Below are 19,910 nucleotides of genomic sequence, written 5' to 3'. Positions count from 1 at the left end.
CTCCCATATTTAGTACCTTTAAAATGATAGAAAAACACCAGTCACAGGTTTAATGGGTTTAATAAGTTTACCCCGTCAGTTCCTATTTGCAGCACCCAATATTCCTTTGAAACACCAGACAGACCCGACAGTGGCCGACAGTAAATTTCAGACCTGCAGAGTTTGAAAATTCAGCTTCTCCAAGCATTCTGTGTTGCAGTGGCACTTGTCCAAAACTGGTACATCCCTATAGTTGGGGAACTTTAAATGTACCAGTGGAAAAAAAGCTTTTTTCCCCTTCAAGGGGAAGAAAAATCACTCCTCAAAACCCAGCAGATCTGGCGGTGAGGTCTTCCCTCCTGGCCCATCTCTTCAGGCTTGTTTTTTGCAGTGGAGCAAGAGAGACCAAAATCTAACCTGAGTTACAGGAAACAAGACAGTGATGGCTATAAAGGGAGTGACCAGGAGCAACTGAGGTGCTCCTTTACCTCCCACACCCAAAATATGTGCTTCACAGAAAAACAACAAAAATAACAGGTCCACAAAATACAAAAGCTAGAATTACAAAATCCATTCATCCAAGGGTGGTGGAAGGCAGGAAGGGGAGGTGGAAGGGTGAATGGCACAGGGAGAAAAAGTGTTTCAACCAGTCCAGGCACGGGGGCTGGCAAATGCTAGAAAAGAGCTGCAGAAAAACCTGTGGTCCTTTCAGACTGACAGGTGTTAAAAATCCACATACTGGTGTCAGGAAGATTGTGCCTTACGTGCACCAGAGACAAAACTCCCCGTTCCTCATTAGGGAATATGCAGAGGGCCCTTGGCAGAGTGGGTCCTGCCTTCCCTGGTGGGGGAGGTGAACAAGGAAGGATCTGCACAGCCTCCTTCCAACGCCTCTCGTCCCCTATGGATGGCAGGTGAGTCAGTGGCCTGTAGCAGCCTTCAGTTTGGCAGGAGACGAATGAGGTGAAGGGAACTTCTCTGAAGAGGTTGAGCTACTCAGGGCAGACTGCAGGTAGACCGTCTTGTGGAAGAGTCTGTTGCTTAAGAAAACCACCAAGGAGAAGAGGCGCAACTGGAAAAGGCTAAAATGTAAGAGATCCAACTTGTTAGATCCCTAGTTGATCAGAATTATTACTTGACAACTGAAATATGCCTACATTAAATTTAAAATGACATGGGGAAATAAGGCCAGTGAAATCTGATCAAGGAAGTACAGACATTAGGCACATGGATCAAACAGGCAGCAACTAGAGAATGCACTGGGTCCTGTTGCTGTCCTGAGTGCAATGAAATCACCGCCATTTAAAGTATCAAAGCCTAATGGAAATAAAGTTGTATTTCAGATTTATGCTGATTCGAGAAGCACTTTTTATAGCTGACTTTCAGGGCACAAACTTCAAGCTATGTCTGAAGACATCTCACGCTGTATGTGTTTCATTTTCAAGAGGTCTCAGGAGAAGGCTGTGTAGGCCTCCCAGGACACACTGAGCACTGGACAGCAGGTGCACGCGAACACCCAGAAAAGGTCTGACGTTTGCAGCGTGTGCATCCTTACTGACATAACCAAAGTGATCAAAGATGGAGCTTTCTTAGGAAGTGATAAAACTTTAGACCTGCTAGCTCCGCTGCTAAAGATTCATTTTAAAATACTTTGTTCTACTGTTATGATCAATAAACTCCTATAGCCAGATCATATGGCCCCAATACCTTTGTAAAAAGTTGGCCATTCTTACAAAAATGAGCTTAATTACAAACGTTTACAAGTGCTTTATTCAGTAAATTGTTAAACTTTAAACATATGTATAATAGCATTTTTTAAAAAGACTTTATTTATTTATTTTCAGAGAGAGGGGGAGGGAAGGAGAAAAAGAGGGAGAGAAACATCAACTGGTTGCCTCTTGCACACCCCCAGCTGGGGACCTGGCCCACAATCCAGGCATGTGCTCAGGCTGGAATGGAACCAGTGACCTTTTGCTTCGCAGGCTGGCAGTCAGTTCACTAAACCACACCAGCCAAGGTATATAATAGCATTGATTTTTAAAACATATTTATGTAGATATATATGCATGGAGAAATTTTGGGGATATATCCCAGAAGCGCTTTTTTCCCCCCATTAAACTGTATATTAATGTTTCCCAGCAATGTAAGACGTTATTTTTTGAAATGTCTCATTTCACATAACTGTGATATTAAAGCCCCAAACCTTTACACAGAAAAACACTTTGGCTAATACTGGCTAATACTTACTAAGCTTTGCCTGGGGTCTTTGCTTCATTGGCGCTGATAATGAATAAAGGAAAGAGGATTGAGAAGAGGCAGCCACTGTAAAAACAAACAAACGAACAAAAAGTAAAGAAAATAATTAGTCATCTTCGTAACAGCCATGACTTTGGAGAAGACATCAGAAGTCCAAAATTCCTTTGCCTCTGGTGCTGACATTATGGCTTGATAAACCCTTAATTAAAATTGTGGCGGGGGGGAGGGGGATCTTTGTAAGCACTGGCTGTGTTTCACACTGCTCCAGAAGACCACACAGAGGAAATATAGCATACAGGATCCTGCAGACTAGAGGTCAATACTGACAAATGTCTATGACTGTTTGGCAAGGAGAAAAACCCTAGGGACATCCTAATAGTGGAACAGGAACGCAGAACGCCTAGCAGAGGGCCAGGCATCCAGAGAACGCTCCCTACATGAGTGTCTGTACTAGTCCCCTTCCAGTCCCTCCAGCCAAATTACCTGATAATGTATGAGGACTGCATTGCTGTGAGGAAAGCCAAGGGCAGACCAAATCCGAAGTAGTACGGCCAGTTCCTCTCTATGTTTGACAACCGCTGGTGCATTTCAATTCCTAAAACAAGGAGCCAATGTAATTAAAATTCATATGTCCTTTTAGTAAAATGACTAAATGTGGTAGACATATTATTTGAGGTTTGAGTTTTAGATATAAGTCTGCCATTTAGAACAGAGCTAAGCATGTAATTCAGACTTGTCCTTATCTGATATACAGCTTCCATGCAAAGTTTTTACAGTTCAATAATCACAACTCAAAGCTGGCAGGCTAGCTGCATTATGACTTAAAATCTGGCATCCTTTGTCAGGATTAGGCCTAAGCAAAGCAAGGTATCAAATAAAAAGCCAGCCATCACCTAGAAATTAACCTCTTTCAACCATACATACCCAGACAAACATGCCAGGGGCTCTTAAAATATCCAAAAGAATCTGAATGCACAGAAATCAAATTAATTTCTCTAATTCAGATTATCTCGTGCTCACTTATGCCAACGTACAGCTCAGTCAGAGCGACATCACATTGAGCCCCGTAGAGGGAATGCTGCATTGCTGTACCCCTCAGCATCAAAGTTAAGGCTTAAACCCCACAAGCCAAATGTCAGGTAAGTTCCCTCTTGCTAAAGATGCTACTTCCTTCCAAAGATGGTTTGCCAAGGGCCTAAGCACTGAATAGCTGTAAGAAGTCTGCTTAGCAGCGGCATTTCCAAACTGGGCCTCCAAGTTCTGAGTGCCTTTAGATGGACTTACCTTTATTGAACCAACGATATTCAAAGCAGTATAGTGAGTAGAGAAGGGACATATGCAGGAGGCTAACCAGCTGACCAACAAGGTGGATGGGAAAGAGACTCACAAACATCCCCTAAAGAATAAACATGGAAAATCTTAATTCCGAAGCTTCAGAGACCTAACACTAGTCACCTGCCACTCTGGGTCACTACTCTCTGCTTAGAGAGCCACACAGTTGCTTCTCAAGTTTCTAAAGAGCAGGAGGGTAGAGAATGCCTGGGGTGGCAGGAAGAGCAGGTAAATTCATGTTTCTTATCATTTTGTGATTTTTGATTTTTAAAATTCCCTAGCTGTTTCTGTAAAAAAAAGTATTTTAAAATCATTACCTCCCATTAAGCATATCTGCCCCAATATAAAAGCAATACCCTTTCTTAACTTCCCTCTAGTGAACCTTTTCTTTCTAAATCTGTCCATGTGCCCAGAAGGTCAGTCTCACCTGGATGAGGAAGAGAGCCTGAAGCAGAAGGTTGAAGAGCATGTCAGCAATGATTTTGCTAACACTGGGGAATGGGTGAGGCTTCCTTCCCGACACCTCGAATGCCAGGTCAGCTATATCCTGTAACGAGGAAAGTAGCTCACTCAAACAGGAATTAAATGGCCCCAATCTCCACCCCCAAAGCTAAGACCACTGATCTGCCCTTGGATCTGCCAGGTGAGAAAGACCCCTGGACATCTGACAATGAGATGCTCTGGGGGCCTGAGACAAAAGTTCCATTTTACAAGAGCTCAAACATCACCCACCGCCTGCTTGACCAAGAAAGGTTGTAAAACTGCTCCCTAAGTGGCCACTAACTTCACAGGCTGAAGCCTGCCACGTGTCAGCCCCTCATGCTATAGGACCCAGTCCCCATTTTGCTCTGGACCTACTTGAAACCAAATGGCATTCACAACTTTGCTAAGCACGAACAGGGGGAGCACCCAAAGAGCACTGAAAATTGACGTGAGGAAGAATTCCAGCCACGACCAAACATCTCCATGGAGAGACGGATCACCTATGGAAGGGAAAAGGAGTTATGAGTTTACCTGGAGAAACGGAAAACCAGAAGACCAAATGCGGAACCCCGAGTTGGGACTATCCTCCAACCCTGAGCCCACACACATCTTTGTTCCTTGCTAGGACATCATTGTACGTATCTTAGAGAGTCTTATTCTTGGTAGAGACACCAAATCCTGGCCCCAACTCCACTTCAGAGTAGCCAGAGACAGGTGTTACTCATCTTGAGACAAACCTGCTTACCTGATGGTGACTGAGATGTCACAGTGACTAGCAGTACACAATATGCACGAAACCACCTGAGTTTAAATCCCAGCTCTCTCATTTACTAATGATTTAAGCTTGGTAACTCACTTTCTTTTTGTCCCCATAAAATGGTATATATAACAATACCCACTCGAAGCATTGTTGAGAGATTTGAGTTAAAAAAATCCCAAGATCCTGGTACACAGGAAATGGTCTGGTACACAGGTAAATGGAAATACACTGAGGGAGACAGGAAACAACCTCCTACCTCTATCCTAGGCAGGAGGCGCCATATGTACTTACCAATAATTTGAGCAGTTACTGACTGAAGTACTGGAATGAACACTCGATAGAACAAGAGGAGACTGAACTAAAGGAAAGAAGCAATAAGGTAAACATTAAAAGCCCTTCTTTAAAACAAGGGTTTCAAGTTTCAGTGTAATTATTTTCCAGATTGAGGTGATTTTTATCAATTAGAAGGCTTGAAGGGACACCAAAATTGGACCTATGTATATTCCCAATCTTCCAAGTGACAGGTACAATCTGACATTGCCTATAAAAAGAGCAAAACTTTGAGGGGCAGAGTAGAACATTTCAAATAGTACTCAGGACAAAATACAGGCACCAACTAAGTACACAGCAATATTTTATTAATTAAAGCTAACACCTGAACACATCTGTGAAATGTTTAAATTAAGGAAACTTGATTATGTTGAATCCCAAGTCAAAGGAAATATTTAACTACCTATTCTTCAAAGTATCAAATTTCAACTAAACCTGTGTTGGTTCTCAGTTAAATGCAGACAATCTCTTCTGGTGTGGGTTTCAACAGATGCCAATTCTAACAGACGGCTATGACCAGCGGGGCGGGGTGGAGAACCTTGCCCTTGTCCCTCTGTCCTTCCCCTCTGATCCCCCCAGATGCTCTTAGCCGAAAAGTCCAGACAATGTCAAGAGAAACTGTCAGCCTATAACAACATTAAAACTTGTGAATAAGTCATTTTTTAAGAAAAATTGAAATGCTATGCCTTTATTTCAGGGATAGCCCTTTATTATATGCAAGTGGTCTCTGGGTGGGAATAAAATCACTGCAGTTGCACACAATCCTGAGTTATGATCTTATGCATGTATCAGCAGGTGGAAGCTCCTTGTCTCAGTTTAAAGAAAACAGTTGAGAACTATTAACAGCAACAACCTCAAGATGCTGATAAGGTGCCTGGAATTTAAGAAAAAAGAACTTACCCAGAATACTCCGCCGTTCCAAGCGCAGCACTGGAAAATTCTACTGACAATACGTGGCTCACTGAAAAAGACAAGTATTTAGGTTATACGGCATACAGGCCATTTCCACACTGTCGTGCAGAAGCTCTCCATTTTATATCTTCTGTTGGTTATTAGTTTTCCAGCACCTATTGTTATGTTCTTCTAATGTCAGTCAATAAGAAAAGACTAAAAATATTTTCAGAGAAGCAGCTTTCCTTAACACAAAATTTTCTAAAATCCAAGGCTGGAGAGGATTAAAAGATGATGTCTGAGGTTCTATCAATAAATCCATCCACCTAGGCTTTCCTAGAAAATAATTTTTCTGTGGTTCTCTATTCACCATTCTGATTTTAAAAAACAGACCAAAAAACACCATGATATTTGGGCAAAGATTATTGCTGGAGCCTAGTTTAATTCAATGTGGGAGGGTGGGGAAGAATCCATGATAACATTTTGGGGGGAGAAAGTACAAAAAAGAATGGAATACTAAAACTCCAAGTCACTACACAGGGTTTTAATTGTATGCTAAGGGTCGGTCACTTCCTAAAGTGTGTTCTGAAAGAAAGCTCAGATATTTCTGACACCAGCCTCCACTCCTTACCTCTCTTGCTTCCTCTCTATGCTCTGGGCTCTCCTTTGCGCTAGGACACTTCCTGCCCTTCTTCGACGCTGCTCCTCTCTCTTTTGCTGAATTCGAGCATCGAGCTTTGAGATGGTGCAAATTCCCCAAATGGAGTCTTTGATTCCCTATGGGCAAGAGTATTATTTTTAAAGAGTGATAATTATGGGTCAGAGAATACTTTCCAAATTTATATGTAGTAAAGTGAAATCACAATGGGAACCATTGTATTTACATTGCTATGTGGCTTAAGGGAAGCTTGATTTTTTTTTTTATATATATAATCCCCAATTTGCAGAAGAGTTGCAAGAACAGAAAACTTCCTAATACCCTTTCCTCCCGATTCACCAAATTAATATTTTGCCACATTTATTATTTTTATATTTATATATATATCTCTCTCTACACTTTTTCCAAATCATTTGAGATTAGGTTGCTACATCATGCTCCTTTACTTTTAGTTCTTCAGTGTGTATTTCCTAATAATGAACAATAATATTCTTTTATATAACCATAAGACAGTTATCAATTTAAGTAATTTAATACTGAAATACTTTAATCTCACAGTCCATATTCCAATTTTTCCATTTGTCCCAATAATGTCCTCTACAGTATTTTTTACCCCTCAAGTATCAGAATTCAGTCCAGAATCATATATTGTATTTAGTCTGTCACTTCTCTTTAGTTTCCTTTACTCAGGGGCAGCTCCTTAAGCCTACCTATCTTTTTGAAGCATATAGGCTGGTTGTTTTGTTGTACTTCCTCAATTTAGGTTTGTTTCCTCATGATTAGATCCAGGTTACACATTTTTGGCAGGAACATCACCTACGTGTGTGCTCCCAGGTAATACATCCAGAGACACGTAATGTCTGTCTGTCCTTGCTGGTGATGTTACTTTTATAAACTCAGTCAAGGTGTTATCTAGTCTCTCCTTTGTATGGTTGCAATTTTTCCCCTTTGCAACTAATAAGTGATCTGTGCACAGACACTTCAGAGACCATTCAAATGGTCTGACCACCCAAATATCCTGCTCAACTTCTCTCCCCTAGATTTATAGCATCCATTGACAATTCTTGCCCAAATCAATGTTGAACAACATGGTTGCAAAACAGTGGTTTTCTAATCCCTCCACACTTATCAATACTATAAAGCCAAATTACTGTCCTCCCTTATACTCTTCCAGTATCAATTAAATACTTATAGTATGATCAATATCCTGTACTAAATACTAGTGATACAAGGATAAATTAAACAAGGACCAGGGCTAGACCAAGGTTAGGGAAAAACACAAAGAAATAATCACTGTAAAAATGGCATTAGGTGAGAAGCTATAGGAAAAGAATGTGCCAATAAGACAGAAACCATATGGTAGTATAGCTGGAGGAGAATGTCCTTCAAGAGTATATGATGGGGGACAGAGTTGTTAAGTCTATAAAGACAGCGATAGAGGCATTTGCCAACCCTACTGGAAGAGCTCCAATAGCAGAGAGGTTACTGTTTGCTACAAACACCAGAACTGCACATCACTCAGTTCAAAGAGCTGCATTCACTCATCTACCCATCCATATACTAAGCCATCTTCAGTAAGCTAGACACTGGCCACATGGAAATGCTCAAGAACTGTAACTTAGCAGGAGATGTATACAAGTAAACAACAACAAAAAATTATAGTTTAATTCAACACCTATATGTCAAAGTAGAGTGATAGCACTGGGGTATTCGATTTCAGGAAGCAGCAGGACAGAAAGGCAATCTGGTGGCCGTGGCAAGCCTGGGTTTAAGAAGGGCATCTTCACCTGTTATTAGCTAAAACAAATTTTGGAGCTAATTGCCAGGCTACAGAGAAATGGGCAAGCGTATGAAGTACCAACTGGTAAAACCATAAATTGGCACGGTGTGCCCCTGATCTTTTACCTATGAGTAATTTTTAGAATTATTTTGCTTTTAACTTCTGAATTTTCCACAAATAGTTTAAATATTCAAGATAGTTGAGATCAAATAGCTGAGGGCCTGGTATGTGCTAGAATGAAGACAGGATCCCCCCTGAGACCCTTAGTCTTGTGGGGCAGACAAACATGTAAAACGCACAATGTAGAACTGATCCAGGGTTGAAATTTTATCACACAAGAATGTCAAGACAAGGAGGTAAAGGTATTAAAAGTAGATCACATTGCATGAAGTCTCTTTGACCCTTCTAAGACCTTCAATTTCCTTTTAACTCAAAGATAATAAACTTTTAAACATCCCATTGAGAAACCAATACCCAGACCTGTACCGTTCCCATCAAAACTGGCCTCTCTCCTGCTCCTAGGAATATAGCTAGAGGGTCCACAACTAGGACATTAGACCTCAGACATCCACTACAACAGAAGTTTATGCTACTGGAAATTTGGGTGGCTAGGTTCTAAACAGATCTTTATGGGACATCTTCCTAAGCATCATCATCTGCACCTTAAAGAATTGGGCGGGGGGAGTTCTCTAATGTAAATCCAAATGAAACAGTTCAGGTAGCAGTTATGTAATCCATGTTCATGGCTGAGTTTTGACCAATGTATCATGGTTACAGAAGATGTTCACACTGGCAGAACCTAGTGAAGGACACAGAAGGACTGTGTACTGTCTTGCAACTTTTCTTTAAGTCTAAAATTATTCTGAAATAAAGTTTTAAAAAAAAAAGCTCTGGATCAAGCTGACCAGAATTGTAATACTAGAGACACTAGAAAGATCTACTAAGCTTCTGCAAGATGCAGGATAATGCCTATCTCTTGAGTAGAGTGAATTAGAATGAAAACCTGTTATGTGAAAGATAAAGTCCAAAACACTTAAAGGATTTCCTAGTCAGTTCCTACAGCAAAAGGGTGGAGAGGTTGCTTGATGTACTCACCCTGGCAAGGTCCTGGAGAAAGGTTTTGACACTGTCAGCCATCTCTTCACCACCCAAACTACCAACTACACAGAGGAGAGAGAAGCATCCCAAGTTCTTTCATCATGAAAAACCTGGAAACAGAGCATAATGGCCGGGGGAGGGGGGAGCTGTTATTCATCTAAAGATAAGTAACTTCATGTACATTTCTGCATGATGCTGTTTTCCACATATTTGCGTCTCTAACAGGCACTTAGCTACCAGGACAGTGAATAAGGAAGCTTATCCCTGTAACTACTGAGATCTACAATGATAAATTATTTTTCAATCACTTACCACCCTTTCCCTTTGACAGGAGTAAACTGCTGTGGGACTAGCAGTCTCCTCACTGGGACCTGATGTTACTAACTGCCTCCCCTGCACATTCCAATATCCTCTTAAGCTGTATTTATGTTTGATGTATAGCCTCAGCACTTGAATGGAAATACAAAAGCAAGATGAAAGGTCTAACAAAAACTACTAAATATGCACTTCATATACAAGTCCCTCCGGCACACAGTTACATTTAAGGTATGATGTGAAATTTCCCATCAAGACCTTCAAATAGGTCTTTGTATGCTTTCCAATGTTAAATATATACATGTACAAGTGCCACTGTAATAAGCATGCAAGAAACAGTGGATTTTAAACTAGGCCAAAAAAAAAGTTCATATGTATAAATATTCTTTACTTCACTACAGCTTTCCCATTTTACTTCTCAGCTGAATGAGAAATCTAGCTTCAAAAATTAAGAACTTGGAAGTCCATATGTGTAAATAGTCTTAAAATCTATATTCCCATTTACTGTCTTTAAGGGGAATGGAAAACCCATTTCCAAAAATTTTATTAAGAACTGGGCATTCCAAAGTTCTCAAACCTGACTAAACCAATCAAGGGTATTCACAATTTAAGAGATAGATCATAATGACAGAATTTCACAGGCAGCTTGTTTAAACCTCAGATTTCAAAACATAACCACCCTTTCCCTCACCTACAACCACTTCACCAAACTGTACCCATTGACCCAACTGGACTACTGCCACCCAGAACTGAAAGAGGAGGGAATATAATAGCAGAAAGGAGGTGGCTTGCACAGCACCATATGAATCACTGCTCCTTAGGTCTAATCCTACACAGATGCACTTACTTCAGGTAGAGAGGTTTCTAGGGAAGAAACTTCTGTTAAGATTCCCAATTAAAAACAAATAAAAAAGCATCTCAGAGTGATAGTGCCAGGGAAGTAGTAAAATGTCCAATGATGACACACAAGACATTAGTTTGTAAAGACTATCATGAATTCACTCTAAACCAGCTACTTCCTAATCTATAAATTAAGGGCATTAAAATCTTCCTTTTTTAATATAATGTGCAATAACATCAAAACAAAAACTTCTCTAGAAACATAATCCCACTACAGAATGAGCGAGCTTGGGAGTCTGAGAAAGCCAATTACTGAGTCTGGATTTCGCAAAGGGCAGAGAGCCTGCAGCCTGGCAGTCCTAGTCCAGAAGAACAACTTTGTTATCTGAACCATGGCCATTAACACCTGGCTTCTGCACCTGGCTTCTGCACGTACCAAGTGGGAGAAGCCAGGTGTTAATGGCCTACTGACCAACAGTGGCCTTTGAGAGACAAGTCACTTCAATTCTATGCGGAGATCCTAGCAGGCTTCCTACATACAGGACTACCTGGTGAATTACCGGTTGACAAAGAGCTGAGGAGCAGAGAAAAAGTAACTTGCCACAGTTTGAGACCACACGCAGACCGAGGGGGATATCCTCCAACTAAACTGGAAGGAAAGAGGATGCATCTAGTTCAGTCTCCAAGATCACAGCAAAGTGAAAGGCTACGGCAAACTTGAAAACCCTGGCGTTCTAACCCTCAGTCGGACTTTTTACTCCAGAGGATTGTTGTTTACCTGGAGCATCCCACGGACAAAAGGTCTCTTAGTCCTGGGAATACACCTGGCCATTAAATGCCTCCCATTCACTGGAACTTGGAAGGCACCTAGTGAGGGACAGACCCCAAGTCCGGAAAGCAGGGAGCGGTCAGACCCACTCCAGGTGCGGGAAAGGTGAGCATCCTCCTTTCCACGGGCTCCTGGAATAGCTCCAGGTTCGCTGGGACGCGGCTCCCCGTAGTTCCTCAGCAATCCCGAAAGAAGACCGTGGTCTCCCTCCGCAGCTACAGCTGGGCACCGGGCGCGGCGCGGCTCACCTCACACCCCGGTCACACGGAGCCCTAAGGACAGCCGCGCCGCACCTGGGCATTCTCCTTCCAGCCGGGGGTCCGTCTCGGACTCACTCCTGCAATCACACGACCCCGAGCTCTGGCCCTGCTGACCCCCACCGCCCTCACCACACGTTCTTACGCCCAGGGCCCTGCCGCGCACCGGTGGCCTGGCTCCACCGAGACTTCACCTACCCGGCAGCTCCTCCGCCCGGCCCCGGCCCGGCCCCGGCCCTGCCCCTAGCCCACTGCCGGTCGCTCCGATCCTCCCTGCCCGACCGCCGGCTGCCGCCCGGGCGCTTCCAGGGCCGAGGCCGCTGCGCCCGCACTGGGCATGCCCGGGCCGCGCGGGGCGGTGGGAAGTCGACTGGCGCGGAGCCCAGCTGCCCAGGGCAGAGGGGGCGGGGCCGATGCGGCAGAGGGGGCGGGACCGATGCGTTGGGCGGGGCCTAGCTGAGCCCGCACTGAGCATGCCCCGTAGGCAGGGGGCGGTGGGATGTCGGTGGGCGCTGAGCAGCCACAGCCAAGGGAAAGGGGTCGCAGTGGCTATAGAGGAGGCGAGGCCGAGCTGCGCTCGCACTGGGCATGCCCGGGCCGCACGGAGCTGCTGGGAAGTCGGGTGGGCGCTGCGGAGAGCCGCCCAGGACGAAGGGGGCGGGGAAGACAGGGAGCGAAGGAGCCTGGGAAATCCTGTCGATCCGCAGGGCCCCTGTATGTCCTGGGCCTCATGCGGAATACCTAGGGTTCCCTGAAGTCTTCCTATTCTCGGCCCTTTCGGATCCACCATACTGTTCTTTGCTTTCACCCATTTACTTCTGCAGGGTTGCTTGTCCAACGGGAAACAATAAAATACAGAAGTCACCTTGGTTTATTTGGCTGGAGATTTTCTGTAACCAAAGGATACGAAGCAATGATGCGTTTAAGTCAAGCTTCAGATGATTAATAGGGTAAACTGCCATGCTATTAGTCTGCATTAGGTGTGCACTCTAAGTGATGGTTGAGATAAGAACATGGAAGTAAATAGAAATAACATGTTTGATCTCTGTCCCCACCAGTACGCTTCTACCTTGGGAACAGCAATTTCTTGGTATCAAGTCCTACCTATAACCTTTTTCTCCTTATTCCCAACCTCTTCTAGATGTCTCACTCCTTGTTTCTTCTCTGTTCTTTTCCTATTTTCCTTTTCCTTTAGCTGTGCTTACAGCTGCTAATGCTGGGGCTACCTGTAGAATCAGGTTTTTACAACTAAAAGATATTTAGTATAACCTTCTATTTGGAGGGAACCTAAAACCTAGATGTCAGTGGCAGAACAACTACCCAGGCCTCCCGATTCTTCCAGTTCAATGGTCTGGGCTGTTCACCTTGTTTCGTGGACTGACTTCCAGTCCCATTCCAGAGTGAGCCAGCCCCTGAGCTTCCTGAAACCTTACCTTCTCTTTAAGCAAGAGGATGCCCAAAGTTGAAACTAGCAAGAGGGAGGAAGTGAATGAAGCATTTAGACTAAAAGAAGCCCTGAAGTAAAGGGCCAACTAGGGATTTATAGATTTATATATGTAAACACCTGTAGTGAAGGTGGGGTGGGGAGTTCTTATTTTTTCAGCTGTGGGAAATAATCTCATTTTCACTGAGAACAGATCTAGGAATATGTACTCCTTTCCTTTTCTTATAAATATATTTATTTATTCTACCACTGAAGTTATTACAAAGAGAAGACATTCCTAAACTTTGTTTTTGTCCCATAAGAGTAAATCTCTTCAACTGCTTATTATACGGAACTATGTAGAAAACATTTTTTTGTTTTTGGAATTTTATTTTGATTCAAATGAACAATCCACCTGCTGAGGCTTAGATATCTTGTTATAAAGGCATTTAAGGGGCTTAATGATAAACTGATTATTGTAATTATAAATTATAAATTACAATAGTAGCAATTGCTCCAAACTATCCTTTCTCAAAAGTGTGACTTTAGAAGATCTACTTTAGTAGATCTACTCCAAATTGTTTGATGGAAGGATGTTTTTTGGGTGGGTAGGGGGGAAATGCAACACTTTGTGCAATGCTTTGGTCCAGTCTTTTTTTTTTTTTTTTAAAGATTTTATTTATTTATTTTTAGAGAAAGGGAAAGGGAGAGAGGAAAAGAAACATCAATGTGTGGTTGCCTCTCGTGCGCCCCCTACTGGGGACCTGACCCACAACCCAGGCATGTGCCCTAGGCTCTAATAATCCTGGTGGCCCTTCCGTTCACAGGCTGGCACTCAATCCACTGAACCACACCAGCCAGGGGTGGTGCACTCTTATTTAGCTTCTTTTTGCTTCCTTCTAAATTATGCAATTAAAGGAGCACCCAGCACACCCCTTGACACAAAATGTGTGTGAGAACAGGCCAGTGACAGGAGCCCAGGCCACCGACCTCAGGTCCCAGGTCTGCGCTCCCCCTGCTTCTCCTGCTGGAGCACTGAGCGACCAGTCCAGGAGGGTGAAGTCGATGGCAGTTACGGCTTTAGGAGCGCCCCTTGTCCCTGCTGGTACTTGGCTGCCAACATGGGTCTAGGCCTGCACCTGTGGCTGGGAGGGGAGCCCAGTGTCATCTGTCCAGCAGGTCACCTTCCCTAGCTGCAAGTTAAAAGACTGAGGACCACCCCCCACACACACACACCTGAGGGGCTGCCTCAGGCCAGGTCATCCAGATCCACTTTGGGGATTGGGTCTCAACTGTAGCAGAAGGAGCTAAATTCTGGGCAGGAAAGGCAGAGTTCTCTTTTCCTCATAGAGAAGCAAGAATGTGTGCTCAAAAGCTCGCTCAGCCTGTGACATGATGATTTATTTGTTTCCTTTGGCCCTTTCCTGTACTAATTCACCCTTGGGGTTCACAGTGACCATTCTGTGATCTAGAACTCACTTCTGTGTCTGTGCGTAAGCATAGACATCATTTGGACTGTTTCCAGAGGCCATCTAAAAGGGCTGCTTACATGGGGCAAACAGATTCTTGATGTCATTTAGACACTCAATTCTGAATATCTCTGGTTTATTTTCTATCACTTCCCTGTGGATGGTGGAGAACAAGCTGCTGGGGAACAGCATCAGAAGCCACCAAGGCAAAATCAAGGCCTTGCCATCGACCTAGTGCAGGTAGCCACAGGTCATGTCGGCCATGCCAATGGCACAAACAGAGCAGTACAGAAGCTTGCAGCCACTCCCAGTGGTGGTGTGTTAGAACTTTGCAATACCCAGTCTTGTCTTTTCTTGTTAAGATTTTATTTATTTATTTATTTTTAGAGAAGGAAGGGAGGGAAAGCGGGAGGGAGAGAAACATCAATGTGAGAGAGAAACGGCAATCACAGGCTCAAGGGAGGCCGGAAGAGCTCTGCCGAGAGAAACGTTGCCTCTCGTACGTGCCCCAACTGGACTGAACCTGCAGTCCAGGCATGTGCCTTGCCAGGGAACCAAAGCAGCACTCTTTGCGTTGTGGGATGACACCCAACAAACTGAGCCACACCAGCCTTTACCAAACTGTGGAACAGTCTGTCCCAAAACATTGGACTTGGTTATTGTTTCATCTAGATCAGAAATGATGATCTTGTCATTCTAGTTTCACAAGTAAGTGGTGCCTGCAGGTGTCCTGATAGTGGGTTATAATACCAAACATGACACCATTTGGGCCATCTTGGAGCTTTTGCAGTCTGGTCCGAGGAGAGGTAGAGAGACTTCTTACGCATGGTCATGCTGCTGTGGCTCAGGGGCTCCGTGGGGACGGGGTCCACTTTGATTGATTCTTCAAGATCCTGTGACCCTTCATCACTGGATGAGTCCTCCTCTGCTGGCTGCCACTGGCTGGCTCCTTTGCGCTTGATAGCAGGTCACTGGTGGGTGGCACCTTGGATTTCACTTCCTTGGCCTCTGGCAGCGGTTTGGACACGCTTTCTCTCTCACACCAAAACTCAAAACCACCAGTTACCAGATTTCTTTGGCATCTTCTCTTTGACTCAGGACTTGACTGTGGCTTTGGGCAAACTCTTCTGAACACTTGTAAACTGAAGATGATGGGAGTGGCCAAAGCCCAGTTATAGTGGTGGTTATATATCTGTGTTACAAGGTTACAACTGCCTGTAAGTCCAGGGTTTTCTGCAAATTCATGTTAAGCAACGATATGCTCCATGAATTTTTCTTTAGAAATTTCTCCATTCTCACTGAGGTCCCCACAAAAGGAGAGGGCAACATCAGGCAAGTCCATGGCAGAATCCGAGAGGCACTCAACACCACTCTCGCTGCTGAGCTTCCCACAGACTCTGGGGACTTGGAGCCTGGCACTGTGTCAGACGTGGGCCACTGCCTGGAGCCAGGGCCAAATTCCCTTTTAGGGAAATAGAGAACTACAACTTCAGGCTCTCTAGAGCCTTTAAGTCATCTAGGTAAATATCACCAGGTCCCTGGTGTTGGCTTCCCTTGTCTTTGATGATGAGCCTACTTTAACTGCTGATTTTGATTCTGAGGGAGCCTCCCCTAAGGACGACAGCTTAGGAAGGTGGTCTGCCTCTAACGCACATGAAATCTGAGGCTCGGGGGAGGCTGGAGGAGCTCTGCCATGGAAGCCGCACCGCTTACCTGCTTCCTCTGGGCCCTCGGTTTGGGTGTCGCTGTGGTGCAGACCGCTTCTCCCATGGATGCGTCCTTCTCAACTTGAGGGAGGGAAATCTTACAAATCCCAAAAGTTATAACACCATCTAGAATTAAAAACAATAATTTCTTCTTGCATTTTTAAAGAGTACTCAAATACTAATGTAAGATTAGAGGCCCCCTCTGAGACCAGTAGATGAAGGTATGATTTTCCTGGTTTCATAAATGAGGACACCATGAGGCAGAGCCCCAAACTCAGAAGACTTGGTCTCCAGTCCAGCTCTGAGCTTTAGTTTCTATATCTATAACACAAGACTCTTAAAATTAATGGTGTCTATTTGAAGGTCCCTTCTAATTCTATGGTTCCATGTTTTAGTGAACTGGTGACAATACCAGATCTAGAGGCCAGATATATCCTAGCTTCTAGCCTTGGAATCTTCCAGGGAAGAGAGGTTGTATGATTTATTAACCATCTACTAAGTACCAGGCATTTCATATTTATTATTTCACAACCACTGAAACAGGATAGTGAGAAGCTAGGAAAATTCCTTGGCAAGTGGAACAGGGAACTGAGACAAGAGAGCTGAACACAATGGCTGAGCAATTTAAAGCCAGACACAGAAGGTCACCTTCCTAGAGGTAACACCTAGGCCTCAGTGATATTTCAGCTCCAAACCCAGAAAAGCAGCGAAACCAGGAGGGTGGTGCCAGGATCAGCTACAGTGACTAACCACCCCCTGCCCTGTTACCGACTAGTGAGTGGAGACCATGACTCTAAAAGAGCACGCTTGGAAAACTGATGAATATTCTCGTGAAACTCTTCCCTGAGACCTCCCCTAAGATGAGAGAGAGAGAGAAAGAGAGAGGGAGAGAGAGAGAAGCCTCAAGACATAAGACCCCCTCCCCACCCATGCTCTCCCTCTGCGGAACAGCTGCACATCCCCTTTGCCCTCTTCTCCCCTCACTTCTTCCCCTACAGGCACAAATCGCCTAAACTCTAAGGGACCCCGAGACTGGCAATCGGGGGACAACTGGCAGCAGCAGCTTGTCTAAGGCTAAGCCCCTGAACCTGTCTCCAAGGCTCACTTTTCTCTGACTTTTTTCAGTGAGCTGAGACAGCCCCGCCTAGGCTCCCCTGTTGCTTCTGCTACCCTAGGCTCTTCCTTGTTTCGCTGATCACAGCTTGTAATTGTATAAACTATGAGGTAACAGCACCTCGTTGTCAAGCACCTGGACTTGTGTTGTGAAATCTTTCATACACGAAGTCAAGAGCCCACACCCTGCTGGCTGGCCCTAGGCAGACCCACTCAGGGCCAGGTCCCCTGCCCAGGAACAGTATGACAATTGGCGATAAAGTTGTTTTTTTTTAATGCAACTTCCTTTCCTGGTGTGAGTGGCCAGTCTTCTTCCTGGGAGTGAGGTTCCCTGAGGAGATTTATGACGATTTTACACTTGAAAGGCTTGGTCTTTGAGTCAGATTTTTAAAAATCTCTGGAAAGGAATCTCAGTCTTCAGTTTAAGATAATCTTTCCATGGGCCATGGCCAGATAGCTCAGTTGGTTAGAGCATTGTTCTGATATGCGCAAGGCTGTGGGTTTGATGCCTGGTCAGGGCACATGCAAGAATCAGCCAATGAATAAACAAGTGGAAGAACAAAATCGATGTTCCTCTCTTTCTCCCTTCCTCTCTCTCTCTCAAAAAATCAATCAATAAATTTTTTAAAAATAATCTTTATATGAACTCTGGAGATCCAAGTGAGTCTCTATGCATTTATTGTTTCATATAAATAGAATCATACAGTATGTAATCCTTTGTTAGTGGCTTCTTTCACTTGGCATAATGTTTTCAAGGCCCATTCATGTTGTAGCATGGACCCATGTGGTAGCAAATAAATGAAAGTATTTTTTTTTTTATTGCTAAATAATATCGACGGTGGACTCAAGAGTTGGAAAATTTTAGTTTTAGGTGGTAGTCAATAGGCTTAGCAGTCATTGCATGGAAAAAGCTATTGTTCCAGGAACTGAAGGTATGACCCACCCTGACTCCAGGAGACCACAAGCAGTTGCAGCTTTGTGCCCACAAGGACAGCAAGCCATCAAGATGGCATCTGAGCCATTGTGCTCCTGGGAGAGAAGTCCACCGTCCAGGACCCAAAAAGAATCATCAGTCAACAGATGGACGAATGCTGCAGGTTTTTATCTAATTAACCTCTTCCCTGAATTCCAAACCTATACTTTTCTTGCCCTTATAAAAAGAGCCCATTTGAAATGGAACGTAAGAAGGTTTATTAGGGTACACAAGCCACTGTCTTCTCAGATCGCTGGCCATCTGAATAAAGCGCTTCAATCCCTATATCTGCTCATTGGGTCTGGTAGGTGACAGGCAGCACGAACACTGGCTTTTCCAGTTTCATATTCTGGCGGCTCCTTTCTGGAACAGACTTTGGAAACTTCCAGTAAGTCTGGGAATTTGGCGGAGAGTCCCATTGGCTGCTGGGACTGAGGAGCCCTGGGTTAAGGATTTGGAGACTCCCTAGCAGCTGCCAAGTGATTTCCCTTGGGGACTCTCCAACTCTCCGCATCTCTCTCTCATCTTTACTTTTTGATTGAATCACTGCAGTTTCTGGTTCCAGTTACAATCTTGGTCATGACTTATATCGCCAGGAATTAAGGTGTCTTCTGGTTTACAGAGCTCTGTCTGGTATAAAGGTGTCTTCTGGTTTAATTAAGGTGCCTTCTGATTTGTGTGATATTACAGAGCTCTGTCTGGTTATGAAAGCAGAAGAGCCGTCACTACCAGAACCAATAAGCAGAGACAGGGATTGAATCTTTATAGGTGCTTTGTTCAGATGGCCAGCAATCTGAAAAGACTGCGAGTTTTTACCCTAACAGACCATCTTACATTCCGTTTGAAATGGATCCTTTTCAATAAGAAGAAGAGTGTAGGTAATGGGTTTGGAACTCAGGGGAAAAGTTAATCAGATAAAAAGGTGCAGCATCCTTTCATCTGTGCCCTGGGCAGTAGGTGTCTCACCCTGGAGCACAATGGCCCGGATGCCATCTTGATGGCTCGCAGTCCCCCTGGGGGACAAAGGTGCAACTGCTTGTGGTCTCCTGGAGTCAGGGCGGGTCGACCTATGCTTATAAACCTATGACTAAAAAGAAAGTGGTTTTTATTGTAATACCGTTTGGTTTATGTACTGTACAATCTAGACTCAGGAGAGCGCCAGCTGCTGAATGAGTCTTTAAATTACTGTATTTTAAATTACTGTACTGAGCTTTGTCAGAGATCAGTGAAGTGGGACAAGATGTCTTACCTAGAAACTTTTGTAAGTTTACATAATAAGGGTGCAGGATTAAAAGGAAATAAGTTAATGGTCCAGAGAAAAGGAAATTTGCCTGTGAAAAATAACAGAAGCTCAGAGGAAAGGGCCCAGGAAGATCTAGATACTATGGTCACTGTGAGCATGGTCAGCGTTCCCACAG

At 44.1% G+C, this 19,910-nt stretch overlaps 1 protein-coding gene and 1 pseudogene across 2 annotated transcripts; both read right to left on the bottom strand.

Moving 5' to 3' along the window:
- Positions 1–49: 49 nt before the first annotated feature.
- Positions 50–12,177, bottom strand: EI24 (EI24 autophagy associated transmembrane protein). 2 transcript variants are annotated; one of them, XM_054592679.1, is made up of 11 exons: positions 12,007–12,177; positions 9,565–9,677; positions 6,663–6,808; positions 6,041–6,101; positions 5,102–5,168; positions 4,426–4,550; positions 3,995–4,114; positions 3,520–3,631; positions 2,719–2,830; positions 2,227–2,301; positions 50–1,061 (listed from the first exon to the last, which is right to left on the bottom strand). In XM_054592679.1, exons 2-11 carry the CDS (start codon positions 9,604–9,606, stop codon positions 899–901), a joined length of 1,023 nt encoding a protein of 340 aa, XP_054448654.1. In that variant the 5' UTR covers positions 9,607–9,677; positions 12,007–12,177; the 3' UTR covers positions 50–898. The 2 variants fall into 2 exon arrangements, with proteins under 2 accessions (XP_054448654.1, XP_054448655.1); XM_054592680.1 differs by lacking the exon at positions 12,007–12,177 and adding an exon at positions 11,501–11,521.
- A 2,303-nt stretch (positions 12,178–14,480) lies between these two features.
- On the bottom strand, positions 14,481–17,337 carry LOC129086305 (phosphatidate phosphatase LPIN2-like; annotated as a pseudogene).
- Between the last annotated feature and the right edge of the window lie 2,573 nt (positions 17,338–19,910).

The sequence above is a fragment of the Pteronotus mesoamericanus genome, unplaced genomic scaffold (assembly GCF_021234165.1).
Source record: "Pteronotus mesoamericanus isolate MK-2021 breed Mesoamerican mustached bat unplaced genomic scaffold, CSHL_Meso_final scaffold_371, whole genome shotgun sequence".
NCBI lineage: Eukaryota > Metazoa > Chordata > Mammalia > Chiroptera > Mormoopidae > Pteronotus > Pteronotus mesoamericanus.
Note: the sequence above shows the minus strand (reverse complement) of the source record. Positions and strands in the feature narration are given on the sequence as shown.